The 18,186-nt window shown below is 40.1% G+C and overlaps 2 protein-coding genes across 2 annotated transcripts in view; one reads left to right on the forward strand and one right to left on the reverse strand.

Annotated features, from left to right (window-relative positions):
• The window catches only part of LOC120065870 (neuron navigator 2-like), a 97,213-nt gene extending 91,114 nt beyond the window's left edge, over positions 1-6,099 (forward strand). Inside the window, exons 23-28 of the mRNA XM_039016915.1 lie at positions 146-300; positions 436-507; positions 769-965; positions 1,207-1,325; positions 1,756-1,959; positions 2,257-6,099. Coding sequence (XP_038872843.1) covers positions 146-300; positions 436-507; positions 769-965; positions 1,207-1,325; positions 1,756-1,959; positions 2,257-2,391 — 882 coding nt within the window. The 3' untranslated portion in view covers positions 2,392-6,099. The remainder of the gene's footprint in view (positions 1-145; positions 301-435; positions 508-768; positions 966-1,206; positions 1,326-1,755; positions 1,960-2,256) is intronic.
• A 943-nt stretch (positions 6,100-7,042) lies between these two features.
• LOC120066525 (homeobox protein DBX1-B-like) lies at positions 7,043-11,356 on the reverse strand. The gene is made up of 4 exons (XM_039017951.1): positions 10,990-11,356; positions 10,670-10,774; positions 7,529-7,731; positions 7,043-7,360 (listed from the first exon to the last, which is right to left on the reverse strand). Exons 1-4 carry the CDS (start codon positions 11,354-11,356, stop codon positions 7,043-7,045), a joined length of 993 nt encoding a protein of 330 aa, XP_038873879.1.
• Positions 11,357-18,186: the final 6,830 nt, after the last annotated feature.

Raw genomic sequence — 18,186 nt, forward strand, 5'->3', positions numbered from 1 at the left:
GGAGGATACAGTAATTGGAAAACATGTTTGATATGTCATTAGTAATGTATAGGTATCTGTGGTATTTTAGAGGCTGTATGGGGAATCATTGTGTGGTTAATGTGGAAATGTTCAACTCTGTAGTCTGTTTATTGCTGGTGTCCAGGAGCTGTGTCAGTACCTGTCTAACCTGGCTGACCAGTGTAATAGTACGAGTCATGGGGTGAACATGCCCCTGGTGGTCATACTGGACAACCTGCACCGCAGCAGCTCCCTGGGAGAGGTCTTCAATGGCCTGCTCAGCTGCAAGCACCACCACTGGTCAGTACACACACACACACACACACACACAGACAGAGACGCACAGGCACACCCACACACAGATATACACACACACATAAAAACATTTGTATTTGTGTGACACTCCTAAATCCTCAATTACTTGTTTTTTCACAGTCCTTATATCATTGGAACAATGAATCAGGCTACATCGACCACTCCCAACCTCCAGCTTCATCATAACTTCAAGTACATTATATCCTATCATTTCTTATGTGTTACTGTATTTTTTCAGTAAACAATTAATGTGGTATGATGTCATCTCTATTCTGAAATGTAAAATTGTATTTGTGTGACTTGTCATGTAGACCCCACAAGAGGGCAGTATTTATAAATAGATGGATTGATATCTCTATTCTCTGCCTAACCCTGATTAGAGGAGGTCTATTTGAACAGTAACTGATCATCCTCTACACTGTTGTCTGGTTCCTGTGTGGGTGTCCTGTCTAGGTGGGTGCTGTGTGCCAACCACACTGAGCCAGTGAAGGGCTTCCTGGGTCGGTTCCTGAGGAGGAGGCTGATGGAGACGGAGATCAGCAGCCGACAGCGCAACGCTGAGCTGGTGAGGATCAGCGAGTGGATCCCTACAGTCTGGCATCACCTCAACCGCTTCCTGGAGTCCCATAGCTCCTCGGACGTCACCATCGGTAAGATCCAATAAAAATCACATTTTCTTTTCTTTTTTTCTGACATTATCTGGCCAAGTTGTTTTACATTATGACGTAAGAGATGGATGAATAGATATTTAACTATGCCTGAATGAATGCATGCTTTTCTATTGTCTATTTGAAATGTGTCAATATAGAAAACATATATGGGACAAGATTGAAGGTTCTATTGAATGAAAGAGATGTTTTGTTGACATTTGTCTCTCTATCTTCCTCCCAGGGCCCCGCCTCTTCCTGTCCTGCCCCATGGATGTGGAGGGATCCAGAGTGTGGTTCACAGATCTGTGGAACTATTCCATCATTCCCTACATGCTGGAGGCTGTCCGAGAGGGGCTGCAGGTACTGTAAAATGACATAACGCTGGAAATGTGGCATCAATTCACATTTTCAGTAGAACAAGACCTTTGAATGATGGTTAGTAACTAACACACCTACACAGAGAGATGCAATACATGCATGTATATAATAAGCCCCCCCCCCCCCCCCCCCCCAAACACACACACACACACACACACATATATATTTATTTTTTTAACACTTTTTTGGTTAGTACATGATTCCTTATATGTTATTTCATAGTTTTGATGTCTTCACTACTATTCTACAATGTAGAAAATAGTACAAATAAAGAAAAACCCTTGAATGAGTAAGTGTGTCCAAACTTTTGACTGGTACTGTATATATATACTGTTTTTAAGTAAAATCACTGATCAGCTAGTATGATTCTAAATGAGTCGTCTGTCTGTCTGTCGACCTGTCTGTCTCCTAGCTGTATGGGAGGAGAGCTCCATGGGAGGATCCAGCACAGTGGGTGATGGAGAGCTATCCATGGGCAGCCAGCCCCCTGCAGCACGAATGGACCCAGCTGCTGAAGCTCCGGCCAGTGGACGTGGGATTCGATGGATACTCCATCTCCAAAGACGGCTGTCCCAGCAAGCAGCTTCCCCAGGGAGACACTAACGGAGACCCCCTGGTAAGTGAATTATAATCCCTACCTCATGTTAGCCTTTCTGACAATCTTCATCCCAAACATCAGTTGGATTTGGAAATATTCAAGAAAGTCTGTTTGGTATGGCATTACACAATAATCCTGTATGTGACGATGGTCTGTATGGACAAAGGTTTCACTTGATGTTTGTATCCAAGATCAAAGTCTTTCATTAAGGTGCTTTTAAAGACTATCTCCTGTCCTATTGATGCTTTTATGGTTAGCATCGGTGTCTGTATGTAGGGGACAACCTATCTGACCTCTGACCTCTAATCTCCACAGATGAACATGCTGATGAAGCTAAAGGAAGCGGCCCACTGCTCCGCCAGCACTCAGAGTTACGACAGTGACTCCAACAGCAACCAGGATCACCATGACAACACCGTGCTTGACTTATCACTGGAGTCCACACTATGAGTCTCACTGGGTCAGAATATACTCACTGTGGCTGGGACTCATCCTAACTTGAGATACCTTTGTGTTAATCATCCATTGACATCAATGGGAGACTGATATGAGGTTATGTATTTGAAGTTAGAATTTGGACCACTGTGTTTCATATCTTTAGGCAGACATATTACATAGTAGTTGGAACTCACTACTTTCCAAAAAGGGTTCTTCAAAGGGTTCTCCTATGGGGACAGCCGAAGAACTCTTTTAGGTTCTAGATGGCACCTTTTGTTCTAAGAGTGTAGGCCTTACAGGGCTATTAAATTACGGTCCTGAAGGGATGAAATACTTCTGGTTTTTCATCCTCTCCTTCTAATTCAGATCTGGAAACCACTTGAATACAATTAACTACCAGATAGAAACAAAAAAACTGAAATGTTTCGCCCCTCCAGGACCGGAATTTAATAGCCTTGGGCCATACTGGGTGCTGGTAACCCAAGATAAAAATCCCAGTCAAAGTTCAATAACCTGAATAATTTCAACTCAGTACTCTACTATTTTCAGTGTTTATTAGGAGTCTGTTTACAATCACAGGCAAAGACAGTCAACCATATGAATAAATGACAGAGCTTATGAGATGTCAAACCGGTTGACTTGACTGTGACCTAACCTAGGCTATAGCTTATGAGATGTCAAACCTGTTGACTTGACTGTGACCTAACCTAGGCTATAGCTTATGAGATGTCAAACCTGTTGACTTGACTGTGACCTAACCTAGGCTATAGCTTATGAGACGTCAAACCTGTTGACTTGACTGTGACCTAACCTAGGCTATAGCTTATGAGACGTCAAACCTGTTGACTTGACTGTGACCTAACCTAGGCTATAGCTTATGAGATGTCAAACCGGTTGACTTGACTGTGACCTAACCTAGGCTATAGCTTATGTGATGTCAAACCGGTTGACTTGACTGTGACCTAACCTAGGCTATAGCTTATGAGACGTCAAACCTGTTGACTTGACTGTGACCTAACCTAGGCTATAGCTTATGAGACGTCAAACCTGTTGACTTGACTGTGACCTAACCTAGGCTATAGCTTATGAGATGTCAAACCGGTTGACTTGACTGTGACCTAACCTAGGCTATAGCTTATGTGATGTCAAACCGGTTGCCTTGACTGTGACCTAACCTAGGCTATAGCTTATGAGATGTCAAACCGGTTGCCTTGACTGTGACCTAACCTAGGCTATAGCTTATGAGACGTCAAACCTGTTGACTTGACTGTGAACTAACCTAGGCTATAGCTTATGAGATGTCAAACCGGTTGCCTTGACTGTGACCTAACCTAGGCTATAGCTTATGTGATGTCAAACCGGTTGCCTTGACTGTGACCTAACCTAGGCTATAGCTTATGAGATGTCAAACCGGTTGCCTTGACTGTGACCTAACCTAGGCTATAGCTTATGAGACGTCAAACCGGTTGCCTTGACTGTGACCTAACCTAGGCTATAGCTTATGAGATGTCAAACCGGTTGCCTTGACTGTGACCTAACCTAGGCTATAGCTTATGAGACGTCAAACCGGTTGACTTGACTGTGACCTAACCTAGGCTATAACTTATGTGATGTCAAACCGGTTGACTTGACTGTGACCTAACCTAGGCTATAACTTATGTGATGTCAAACCGGTTGCCTTGACTGTGACCTAACCTAGGCTATAGCTTATGTGATGTCAAACCGGTTGCCTTGACTGTGACCTAACCTAGGCTATAGCTTATGAGACGTCAAACCTGTTGACTTGACTGTGACCTAACCTAGGCTATAGCTTATGAGATGTCAAACCGGTTGCCTTGACTGTGACCTAACCTAGGCTATAACTTATGTGATGTCAAACCGGTTGACTTGACTGTGACCTAACCTAGGCTATAACTTATGTGATGTCAAACCGGTTGACTTGACTGTGACCTAACCTAGGCTATAACTTATGTGATGTCAAACCGGTTGCCTTGACTGTGACCTAACCTAGGCTATAGCTTATGAGATGTCAAACCGGTTGCCTTGACTGTGACCTAACCTAGGCTATAGCTTATGAGACGTCAAACCTGTTGACTTGACTGTGACCTAACCTAGGCTATAGCTTATGAGACGTCAAACCGGTTGCCTTGACTGTGACCTAACCTAGGCTATAGCTTATGAGATGTCAAACCTGTTGACTTGACTGTGACCTAACCTAGGCTATAGCTTATGAGATGTCAAACCGGTTGCCTTGACTGTGACCTAACCTAGGCTATAGCTTATGAGATGTCAAACCGGTTGACTTGACTGTGACCTAACCTAGGCTATAGCTTATGTGATGTCAAACCGGTTGACTTGACTGTGACCTAACCTAGGCTATAGCTTATGTGGTCCAAACTAAGTAGCAATAACTGGATATACATTCACTCAGCTGCATAGAGCTTGACCTGTGTGCATTTTCTTAGTGGAGAGGCACACACCATGGTGGACATATTTTTTATGCTTAACTTTCAAATGATGCCTTGCTACTTTTATAACAACGGTGGTAACACGCATGCCTTTAATGAACATGATTTCTATAGAGGCTGTGCAGAATTTAGGTGCTGGCTGCTAGCTTGTTCAGACTTTGATGAAAACACATCCTTTCTGTGCACCTAGCGGGTAGCAAAAAGGTCTAGGCTTTTGTTAGGGATTTTTTTAAATCAGTGATACTTATAGGATTTTTGGTGCTCTGCTTGGGAAAATGTGAACTTATTGACAGAAAATGTTTTTTTATATTACCTCATGAGCGTTTCAAACAGTATCCCAACAGTGCTTGTTTGTCTTTTGTTCAGCTCAAAACGGAGCGCAATCCCTGCATGAAATGTTTCAACCCAGTGTTTCTCTTATAGAGGCACTTTGGACATGTAGACCCACATCTGAAAGGTCCCAGTCTAGAAAAGGATCAGAGCGACTGCATGGCTTTGAGACAGAGGCTGGCGTGTCTAGTCGTTCACTCTGGAGAATTAGCACCAGGGCCATTTGCATCAAGTGTTAATGGGATCCTCAGTGTTGCTGTATTGGAGTGACTAGGATTTATTCCCTCATAAGATGGAGTTTTTTCAGAGTGGCTTATGCTACTACTAGGTACCACTTTGGTTGCTCCCCCTCACAAGGTCCCCATTATCTGCCAGTGTTGTTGCTGTTGCTGTTCATCCTCTGAGTGTTCTTAGAAACAAATGCTATGCAAATTTCATTTGGAATTTTAGACTAAAGCCAAAACAAAAATTCACTTCCATTTTTACGTATTCTCAAGAGTTCTATTGTAAGTACATTGATCTGTGAATATTTTTGTGAGGTTTGTATTTTCACTACCATATCTTACTGGATTGTAAAGGGTGATGCAAGCACAAATAGAAAACGTTTGTTTTTCTTTTCTTGGTCCCACAAAGTTTGGATGTTGGAATGTTGTGAAAAAGGTGTGCTATTGAATCTAGTTGTTAATAATGTTTAATAATTATTTTATATGTGCATTTTGCTTATGTAAATTGTTTTATGTAAAGATGTAAATATTTTATCTGAATCCCATGTTTTGAAAACATTTCTAGAAATCTTGTACAGAAATAGAGAGTAGTAATTTGTGTACAGTTTGGTTTACTCTGTAGATTGTATGTTGTTAATATGTTGTCAATAATAGATGTGAAATATCATGAGACTGTGAGAATAAATCTGGTCACGATACTGTACTTTTCATTTTTTTTGTATTCAGAGAAATCCTCTAAATCAGTGTAAGTTATTTTAAATGCAAAAAGTTTTATTTGACCTCATGTGGTTTTAAATATTGTTCAGCAATGTTCAGTGTGTTAAGCCCAGTTCCATTGTCTCAACTCTGTCTCAATTTTCTGTTATTATTTAGGCTACCTATGTGACTGGTATGTCCTCCTGTCTATACCCCGTATACCCCTATACCTGCCATCTGTACAGTAGAAGTGTGTACAACCAGAATGGAGGGCCACAGTGACTGCACTTTTTCATTGTCAGTTTTAAGACAATGGAAGACAATGCATTCTTTCACACTGACCTGTCTTTCATATTAGAACAGCAGTGACACACCTCATCTATCATTGTCTACTTTTTGTAGTAGAAATATAATGAATCCTATTGACATTCAGTAATTATTTATGAAGTGTTATTGTGTTTTGTTGGACCATTGTCAAGAAAGCAGAAGTTGTTCTTTACATTTTCTCGTTTTATTTGAAAAAAATACTCTCAAAATACAAACATTTAAACAAAGCATACAAATAATATATGTATTTTTAAGTTATACATTGAACATAGATTAAAGACATTGCATCTAATGTAATAGCATTGTAGTCGGGTATAATCCTCTTGGTATAAAAATGCCCCTTACAGAATATTGTACAAAATATGATACAAAGAGTAAAAGCTGCAAAAATACGTCAAATTTGCTTAATAAGTACTGAAATATCTGCCACAACAAATATGACCCCCTACATTTAACATATAGGAGAATTGGTTATATCACAGACAAATAGGCTGTGTGTTCAAATTAAAGAATGCATGTGTCTCATTTGGGTAATAATGTCTATATACAATATATGTGACAATATACAGTATGTGTTTAAACAACTTTATATAAGCATAATGTATGTGTTATGCACAACTAAGACACTGTAATCTCTTCATCCTCTGATTCTGAGAAGTCGGAGTGCTTGCTGGAGTTGCAAGGCGAAGAGAGGTGCGACTCCACACTGTTCAAAAGTTCGCGCTCTGATGGAGAGTGGCAGAAGGCTGAGCGCGGGCTATCCCGCCTGAACGCATCCACCTCCTCCTCACAGGACTTCTTCCCGACGTCACTGAGGTCCGGGTGGGGGTTCATTTTAGTTGGAAGGGTTTGTTCCCGGCAACCTCCGGACGACAACAACTCCCTCTCTTTGGAATTGCGCCATTTCATTCTTCGGTTTTGGAACCATATTTTCACCTTGAAAAATACATTAAATATTATTAGGCTATCTAATAGGCCTAATGGTTGATTCTAATAACAATAGTATAGCATACCAGTAATAATCCCAAAATAGGCCTAGCCTATATTAAGATTATGTTTTGTATTGATGTGGGCCTAAATGACTATTCACTTTTAAATGTTTACCTGTGAGTCTTTTAGCCCAAGTTTTGCAGCCAGCTTCTTTCTGTCTGGTTTGCTGATGTATTTCTGTTTCTGAAACATTTTCTCCAGGGCTTTGCGCTGGACATCAGAGAACACTGCCCGTCGGAGCATCCCTCTCCTGGGCTTTCCTCTTGCAGCCAGCGGCCATGAAAAGGTACCAGGGATAGGAACCACTGAAGACGATGCTAAAATATTTTTCAAAACAACATACCATTAGCATTGCATCATGTCAGTCAAGAAAATGCACACATAGGCTAAGTGAATGTGAAAGTAGGCTAGCCTGGCCTTTTCTTCAGCGAGTGGGTGGAGGGGTTAAAGGTGCATATAAGATAATTATTTCGTAGTTTAAACCAAAGTCTCTCTTTAAGATCCGAAATGCAGTCCGTTTGAGTGAATTGGCACGAAGCAGCTAATTAGCACATTGCTTGGTCCCTTATAGCATTGGTATGGTAAAAAGGCAGAGTATCCCTTTTGAAAGCCCCAATGAAAGATAGAGTAGTTAATGAAGCGTGAACGGTAATTGTGTAGTAATGAACTAACTGAAAAAAGGCCTAGGACAGGCCGCTAAAGCCATATATTACTGCAACAAAAGAGATCTACACTTTCAAACTAATCACAACTGTCTGCATGCCAAGATCATTTGGAGAATACTGATGGCTGGGCCCTATTTTTGCCACACATCCTTTTCATTAAATACGAAAAGCTATGAGGCTAAAGTTGTTTTGTTGCTCTCAAAAGAAGCTGTCTCTAAATCCAGATCTGCACCTTATCCATTTTAGATTATTTTTATGGTCTTTATTGTTGGCTATTCGAAAGCCAATTTATGTGTGAATTCACTATAACTTCGGTAAATAATAAGCCTATATTCTTAATCTTGAAATATACTGTATAACAGAGAGCATAGTAGCATTAGACGGGCCCATAGCCTATCATTAGATTTTACTTGCACGACTCCAGGCTACTGTGCTATCTACAGTGCCTTGAAAAAGTATTCATCCCCTTGGCGCTTTTCCTATTTTGTTGCATTAAAACCTGTAATTTAAATATCGTTTTATTTGGATTTCATTTAATGGACATACACAAAATAGTCCAAATTAGTGAAGTGAAATTATAAAAATTACTTGTTAAAAAAAAATATAAAAAATAAAAAACAGAAAAGTGGTGCTTGCAAATGTATTCACCACCTTTGCTATGAAGCCCCCAAATAAGATCTGGTGCAACTAATTACCTTCAGAAGTCACATAATTAGTTAAATAATGTCCACCTGTGTGCAACTTAAGTGTCACATGATCTGTCACATGATCTCAGTATATATACACACCTGTTCTGAAAGGCCCTAGAGTCTGCAACACCACTAATCAAGGGGCTACCACCAAGCAAGCGGCACCACGAAGACCAAGGAGCTCTCCAAACAGGTCAGGGACAAAGTTGTGGAGAAGTACAGATCAGGGTTGCGTTATAAAAAAATATCAGAAACTTTGAACATCCCACGGAGCATCATTAAATCCATTATTAAAAAATGGAAAGAATATGGCACCACAACAAACCTGTCAAGAGAAGGCCACCCACCAAAACTCACGGTACAGGCAAGGAGGGCATTAATCAGAGAGGCAACAAAGAGACCAAAGATAACCTTGAAGGAGCTGCAAAGCTCCACAGCGGAGATTGCAGTATCTGTCCATAGGACCACTTTAATCCGTACACTCCACAGAGCTGGGCTTTACAGAAGAGTAGCCAGAAAAAGCCATTGCTTAAAGAAAAAAATATGCAAACACGTTTGGTGTTCGGCAAAAGGCATGTGGGAGACTCCCCAAACATATGGAAGAAGGTACTCTGGTCAGATGAGACTAAAATTGAGCTTTTTGGCCATCAAGGAAAATGCTATGTCTGGTGCAAACCCAACACCTCTCATCACCCCGAGAAAACCATCCCCACAGTGAAGCATGGTGGTGGCACCATCATGCTGTGGGGATATTTTTCATCAACAGGGACTGGGAAACTGGTCAGAATTGAAGGAATGATGGATGGCGCTAAATACAGGGAAATTCTTGAGGGAAACCTGTTTCAGTCTTCCAGAGATTTGAGACTCGGGTGGAGGTTCACCTTCCAGCAGGACAATGACCCTAAGCATACTGCTAAAGCAACACTCGAATTGTTTAAGGGGAAACATTTAAATGTCTTGGAATGGCCTAGTCAATGCCCAGACCTCAATCCAATTGAGAATCTGTGGTATGACTTAAAAATTGCTGTACACCAGCGGAACCCATCCAACTTGAAGGAGCTGGAGCAGTTTTGCCTTGAAGAATGGGCAAAAATCCCAGTGGCTAGATGTGCCAAGCTTATATACCCCAAGAGACTTTCAGCTGTAATTGCTGCAAAAGGTAGCTCTACAAAGTATTGATTTTGGCGTGGGTTGTCTTATTTCTTGTTTGTTTCACAATTTTAAAAAATGCATCTTCAAAGTGGTAGGCATGTTGTATATATCAAATGATACAAACCCCCAAAAAATCTATTTTAATTCCAGGTTGTAAGGCAACAAAAATAGGAAAAATGTCAAGGGGGTGAATACTTTCGCAAGCCACTGTATTGTTAGCTAACTTTAGATTTCTCACATCAGCACGATCCATAAACATGCATAACCCTCTATGTGGTCTTGTGAGAATATTGAAATAATGAATAGCCCCTAATGGGGAATTAGTCCATGACTAGTAAATGCCTATCAGCAGCATGTGTGTGGCTGCCGGAGGGAGCTGACCAATTAGTCATGGTGCTGAAAGCTTTTGAGTTATCAGTAACTAAGTGCACTGGCTCGGTGGGAAAGAGAAGCAATGAAGAGACGCAAGCAGCTTCCTTGTGAGAGGGGATCCGCCTCAAATTTAGACCATGACAATTGCGGCTAATTTGTAGATTAGGGGAACCGGTGCAAAATGTCAGCAGTCCCTGCCTCTGCTAAATAGGGCATCAAATTGGCGAGACTGATTCCACGATGTTCTTCGGCTTCCAACCTCTGAACTAACGGTTGTATTTCCTCTAGATTCAACTAGCCAATGGCAGATTGTTTTAAGGCACAACGACATCAACTGAATACATGGAGCATGACATTGGGTTATTAAGTGGATTTACCTGGAAAATAGGATGCTCTGAGGAAGGGATGAAACGATCCGTCAAAATATGGCAGAGGGAAGGTTTTCCCGTGCATGGCATGATGCATTGAAGGTGTACACGATGCTGTGATTCAAAATTAAAGAAAACATTGAATTAAATGACTCATTTAGTTTTGTCAAATCATATAGGAAATCATATAGGCCTAAAATATTGTGACACTACCCTCATAATCTCGATCCATGCATTACACAAGTTCACATCCCTGCGTAACAGGTGTCCTGTTTGTAAATGCTAAATAATGAAGTTTACATTAGCCTATACATTCCCAATAATCTTACCGTTTCTCGTTTCTGGTGCTAGGATGGCATTAACTCCGAACTTCAGATAGTTAGGGTCGTTGTTGATGGAGAGCGAGTTCTGAGGAGAACCCGTTCTTGTCTGTGCTGAAGTGGTGATGACAGCTTGGTCAGTGTGGTGACTGCAGGTCAGCGTGGTGGCTCCTGATCCCGGGGGAGACACGCTGGGTAACGGAATCGTCCGGTGCAAGTAGCTCACTGGCCGGCTGATCCGCAACAGGTCCTCCACCAAAAAGCTTGAGTGGGCGGCGAACGCTGAATGCAAGGACTGGGGCAGAGAGTGAGCCGCCGGCGGTCGAAGTAGTCTGGGGTACATATCAGGAGCCGCAAGTGCACTAGGGAACATCATTGCTCCTTTTGGGTGGATAAGGAAAAGTAATTGTAAAGAGCCCTTTCTCACTGAATGAGTTTCCGTCGCCTATAGGATCCAAGTGGAAAGACTCACAGTTCTCTTCTGACCATTCCATTTAGAAGAAGCTTTTTATAGTGGACCGTTAGCAAAGCCTTTTCGAAACTGACAGTCAAACAATGAAGTTCAACAAAGTTCTCGACGTGAGTTTCTTTCAGGGGAAATTCAGTGCCTGCTGATTGGTTCGAAGAAGCTATTTATGATTGGATTAGACTTCATAAGCAAGCTCTAGACAATGTCCTTTTAACAAAGAAAGTGTAGTCATCAATTTTGCACACTGACCACTTTTTGGTATAGTTTTCACTGTGATAACGGTGGCAGCACACAGAGACTAATTAAAGGCTATTTTTAAAGGACTCCAACAACGTTTGTCTGTGAATAGAGGGTTTAAAAGTGTCTATTAAATTAATTTGAGCACATAACAGCACAATGTCGTTAGTTTCTATTAGGATGCAATGTGAGACAATTTACATGACCACCAAAGTTGATTGTAAAATGCCATAATTGTAATTATTTATAAATATTATCCGCATTCACTTGTATTCAAAATATTGTTGTAATTAGGCTATTGTTGTTGTTATTATTGTTATTATTATTATTAGGCTTCTTGTTTTGTATGACCATTTTCACTCGTAGCTCATTGAAACTGAGTTTTTTTTAAAACTGTAGCTTAGCCTATTGGGTAGGATATTATGAGCACAATATGTCGTCTGTACCAGTCTGTTTTTGTCTGTGAAAATCAGACAGGCTTTAATGTCAGAATATTTAACTGGTGTGTTAAAAACTGTGAATCCGAGAGATCCCATTTCATGTCGCTGGTCCCGCTGAAAATAATGTGCAGCTCTGGCCATTGCGCTCTTATCCTCTTATCCATGAAGTAACTGTCACCCTCTCAGCTGTTTTTTCTTTCTTACCCTGACACAAATCTTTCTAAAAAATCGTATTATTCAGTTTGATTTCAATGGGCGGTTAGAGTCTCATTCTTTAAGTGCATTTGTGCTGTAAGACACCAATAGATAAAACGGTTTTGAATTTAATGACTACATTTATTCAAAATAACTGTTGTGTGTCAGTGTGTGCCTTGGAAATGTGTGTCCTATTTCTTGAAAGACCAAAACAGGGCAGAAAAATCATCAATGAGCCTACTTGCAATTAGATGCCTAATGTATTTCAACAGTCACTATAATGCTATTTAGCCTACGGTTTGAGAATGAACCATGTGACTTTAAGACATTTAATTTAAAAAATGAATGATAGGCCAAGTTATGTAGGCCTAATAATAAAACATAAATACACCTGGTGGTAGGACAGCTATAGTTCACATTGATGTCCTTCAATTACTATTAGTATTATTATCATCATTTTAAGAGTTAAAAGTTTAGGGCATGATTTTTTGGTAACGCTTTATTTTAAGGTTCCGTAACAAACCATTTAAAAGGCATTTATAAAGTGTGTGTTAACTATTTATTAATCATTACTCCAACATTTATAAGTCCTTTATTAATCATTAGTAAAGTATTTTTTGCAGTCCCTAATCTAAAGTTAACGCTATTTATACTTGATAAATACTTGATAAATGTTTTGAGGGATCAGTGAAATTTCTCAACAAAATATGGGCATGCCATTTGTAGACATTTCAGTAGTACCTGATAAAAAATAAGCACACAACACAGGATTTAAATATATATACATAGGCCTATGTCAATATGAATAACTAGCTTACTAACATTTACAAATGTGGGAGTAAGGATTAATAAATGGTGAATAAACTGTTTGTAAATGCCTTATAAATGGTATATTATGGACCCTTAAAATAGTGTTACCGATTTTTTTTTTTTTTTTTTTTTTACAAGCTCCATACGTTTTTTCCACTGTATCTGCCATTTAAACCGTAGAAGCATTGTTTAGAGAGCTAGGTCAGACCCATGCAGCGCTACACATGGGTTCATTTTATTGTAGCCTAGTAGACAGGCCTATGTCAAAGCAAATACTTTTAGGATAGGTTGCAAACCGCAGGAGGAAAATGATAACCGCCCATTGATGAAATAGATTATAAAACAGGGGGGAAAGTGAACAAAAGAGTTTCTTTGAGGAAGATTCTATTTCGAAGTTCTTTTCTGTGATCGGCTAGGAGAGGTGAATCCTGAGGCCTGTTGGCTAAGACCTGTGACTAATGGCGTTTGACCGCTGCTCTCTCTGTTTTGTTCTCCTAACCATTCATTTTAAAGTGGTTACCTTCACATTTCTTTCTGGAGAGTCAACTCTTCTGCTTTGAAAGTGCGGGGAAGGTAAGCCCGCGTGTGTCCTAAGTGATGGCACAGAAGGCAAATCTCCGTTAAATTATGCGCCAGGCGCTTCCCATGAAAATAGATGCATGGTAACCATGTCCATTACTAACGCAAAAATGAATTGTCATAATTTTTGTATATATTTTACAAATGATCTCATATTAGTAGGCTCCAATTAGCCATCTGATCCATCAGTCTTGCATGTTACCCAAGCATGGCCGAGTGAGTTTATTTAGGCTATTTATAGGTGAATCCCATTTGGGCTGTGGATATTTTATGCAAAAGAGCCCTGGCAGTAAAGACATCGTTAGCAAAACTTCCACATAAACACAAATTAAGCCTACTCAATCTTTTCAGACCATAGAATAATGTATTTATTGGGACAGAGCAGAGTCTACACTGTAGGCCTACGTTTGTGGTGTGAGGTTCATGGTGTGTGATGGTTATATATCAAGTTTTAATGCTATAGCCTCTATTCATCGTGCCTTGTCTGGCACTTTTCAGATGGTGTCAGTATTTAGGCCTTTTACCTGTTATAGGCAAAATATTGAATTATGAAATAAATAAAAATTTTCATAGGCTGAGTAGACTAATTACTGTAACATTCTTGAATTTAAAAAAGTATGTGTAGAAACACTCCTTAGAGAAGAGGGTCATTTTACAAATGACATGTTTTGTATATATATAAGCCACTTAGCTTAAACAGTTAATGTCTGAGTAAACAGACAAGTAATTACGTAACCGTGAAATCATTACATTTTTATATAAATGTATTGATCATTAGATTTGCATTTTATGTCCCGCCTGGGGAACCCATATTAAGACACATTAACACAGCACCCACCTTCACAGAAAAAAACAGCACTGTTAAGTTCAAAGCGTTTTATTATTTCAGGAACCTTCGAAAATCCCCCTATTGTACAAATCAAGCAGATGGTTTGCAGGAAATATAGCTTAGCCCCAGTGACCGAAACTAATTTCTACTAGCTTTCCAAGCCTGACACGATTGTTTTCTATTTACCAAATATAGACTAGAGAAACAGCTGGTCGGTCGCTGAATTAAACACATTTAAAACACATTTTTCAGATATTATATCCCCACCCTCACCACCCCACCCTTGTCCGTAGACACAAGAGGTGGGTGCATTGAAATGATAATGATACTGTAGATAGATACAGTAAGACTGCCGCAAAATATTTGAACCGTTTCCTAGATTCATTGTTATATATTCAGGTTAATGACGTACATTTGTGAAAATGTTGATAAAAAATGTATGGCCTTCTTGCAACCTCGTTTTTTTGCCTAAGGTATTGTACTCTTTACCTGACGTCCACTCTGCCATTCTATTCAATATATTGAACTGTATTTAGTGAGCAGATACTGTAGATAGATCCATCATTAGCATTAAGATAAATTCAATACATTTTTTTTTAAAGCAATAATAATAAGTGTTTTTGATCATTTCATTGCAGACAATGACAACATTCAGAGAAATTGGCCTATAGGCCTACCACAGCATCGTTGAAAGTTATGCTGTAAAAAAATAACTTATTACTGGTTATATATTTAAAAGGGAATCATCAATTTCTAATTTTGTTTTTACATGGTCTATTTATTTTACACGCTGCTTTGGAGATGGACGGTCTTTACACCTTCTATAAGCCGCCTTCTTGAGTGGTGCTCTCCCTCTTCAAGTCTGGCTCAGCAGCTGGTTCTGACTAGGATCCGGCCACTGCGGAACATTGGAGGGATTAGGAATGGCCCAAGATACAGAGGAGCTCTGACAAGCATTAAATCGATATTAACTTTGCATTAAACATAACCCCCCGTTTTCAAACGGAGAGAGGCACAAGTCCACGGACAAAGCGTTTCAGTGTGTGTTGCTCTGAATGCACCTGTTCCCCAATTTACTTGGCAGCCAATCTGTGCTAATGACGGGTTTCTATTGAGCCCCCACCAGTGTCAGTTAGTCCATCCTTTGTCTGGTCATAGATTCATAATGATGTTTTGCTTAGTTAACCACTACAGGTTAACTACTAAATATTTACCACTTAATCAATATATTGTCATAGCGTCACTTTATTGTCTGTTTGACTGCTGCATGATTACAATGATGGGAAATTGGGCATCCTGTCATGATGGCTACATTCATTTTAAGTATGAGGTAAAATCCCAATTTTTGTTGGAGGCTGTCAACAATTATAAATCAATTAAATGTTATATGCTTCCACAGGGGAATGGAAATAAGACCTATGCTATATTCTAGCAACATTGGTCAGGAATATGATATAGCCCAGGATAAAAATGTCACATAAAAATTATACTGTAACCTTTGACCTACTCCAGAGGACTGAGATGTTTTGGAACAGATATGCCCATCTTTGTGGATAGAATTGTAATCTTACCATAAGCAATATATTTGCATGTAACCTTTATTTCACTAGGCAAGTCAGTTAAGAACAAATTATTATTTACAATGATGGTGCTGCCGTATGGGACTCCCAATCATGGCCAGTTGTGATACAGCCTGGAATCGAACCAGGGTCGGTAGTGACACCTCTAGCACTGAGATGCAGTGCCTTAGACTGCTGCGCCACCCGGGAGCCCTTAAATAGAGGAAACCTATGTGTCTATAAGTGCCAACTAACCATTTATTTTGTTCCTTTGGTAACACTTTTTTTTGGATAATCCCAAGTAGATGGTTTGTAGTTGTTCAGTATCTGTTCAATAACTGTCACCAACAACTATCCACTAATAACCCTAACCCTAACCTTAACCCTTACCCTTATTCTTAACCTTAACCGTAACCTTAGCAAGCAGTTGATTATCAACAGATAGTTTGTTGATAGTATGACCATCTGTAGAGCATCTACATGGGACTATCCAGATAAAGTGGGACCTGTAATTCAACTCTGTTTGGTTGTAGTATGGTACATAATGTTTAAAGCACTGAACTAAACACTCAAATGAGACAATATGAAAGAGAAGTCTTTCAACTACAGTATCATTCAACAACATATTTGCTTATTGACTAATGGTATATGAGAATTATCAATCAGTTTTACTGGCTTTGCTTTTGCTCGTGGTGCATCATGGTAGTAACTGTATATGGGAAACATTTTCCTCTGTATTGTCTTTGTACCCTCCTCTTAGCTCAAATAACCATTTCAATTCAAAACCTGGTTCTGTTCTCTCATTAAAATGGATGGCTGAAAACATTGGGCTTTTGGAAAGCACTCATAGAATGCTCATTAGTCCTAAATTGGTCATGGGAGCTCAGGGAACATCAACGTGGCAAACGTATTTAATTCTCATTCTAATCTCATTGGGCCTCATAACGTTCCACCACGTTGCTGGATCTTTAGGGAGGCCTCTGCACCTGGCAGGTTGTTTAGAAAAGTCTTGTAAATGCCTCTGGTTAAAATGTGCTCCACGAAAAACCCAAGCGTTGCTACAAATCCCCAAAAGGGGGAATCTTTGTGGTTGTCAACACCAGTTTAAATAAAGGTCTGGTTGCTATCAAGCGATAAATGCTGCCAGAAATGACCCCTCGGTTATGCTAACCTGGAGCATTATTCTTGTTGATCGTTATAATGGGGACACATTGGGAAAACCTACTCAATACGATGGCACACAAAAAGAGCTCTGAGTCCTTGGAGGGAATAGTCTTTTTTAAACCTGAGTGCTTGTATGGGCTGACGGGGCTGCAGTGGGAGTTTGGGCACATCGACACAATCTTTAGCTTTGTTTTAGGCCTGAGCTTGGAGAGCTGAGGAAAGCACCTTGTCGAAAGGGCTCCATTGAGTTTGGCTGATGGGTTGAGCGTGGGGGCTCTGCAGTGGCAGCGAGGGTGCTTGTGTACCAAGGAGGAGCTGGGGTTGTTCTCTGGCCACTTGAATGGGGGACGCTAGCGCCTGTTGGCTGGATGGTATTGATGTGGTTTAGCCGAGTAATCGGATTGAAAGTGAGCCATGGTATTTATGTCAGTTCACATTTCGTCAAGTGCATAATATGCATGGCCGCGGCGTGGGGATTCTGTATTGAGACTTTGCCTTGCAATTCAGTGTTATAGAAAGCCAAAGCCTCATTTAATTCAAATATAATTCTCACTCAACCGTTTACCGTTTGATATATTTGCATAACAGCAAAGGCCCTTTGCCTTTTCAACGTCTGTGTGTGTCTTTTTCTGATGGTTCCCTGGCCTAGACCCCTAAGTGTAAAGTGTAATTGAAAGTGTATACTATACAGGAACAGGGTTTCTCACAGGGATAATCAAAAAGGAGGTGAGGGAGAGGTAAAATCCCAGACAATGACATGTAACTTTTCCCACTAAAGGAGCAATAATGTCAGGTTAAGACAAAGGAGAGAATGCTTAACAACAGTGTAATACGCCTGAAGATGTGTGAACTCTCACGTGATATCATTTCACAAACAATTGCTTGTTGCTGTTTCTCACACCTTATAGTTTTAAAAACATTTTA

This window comes from Salvelinus namaycush, chromosome 21, assembly GCF_016432855.1.
Source record: "Salvelinus namaycush isolate Seneca chromosome 21, SaNama_1.0, whole genome shotgun sequence".
Classification (NCBI taxonomy): Eukaryota; Metazoa; Chordata; class Actinopteri; order Salmoniformes; family Salmonidae; genus Salvelinus; species Salvelinus namaycush.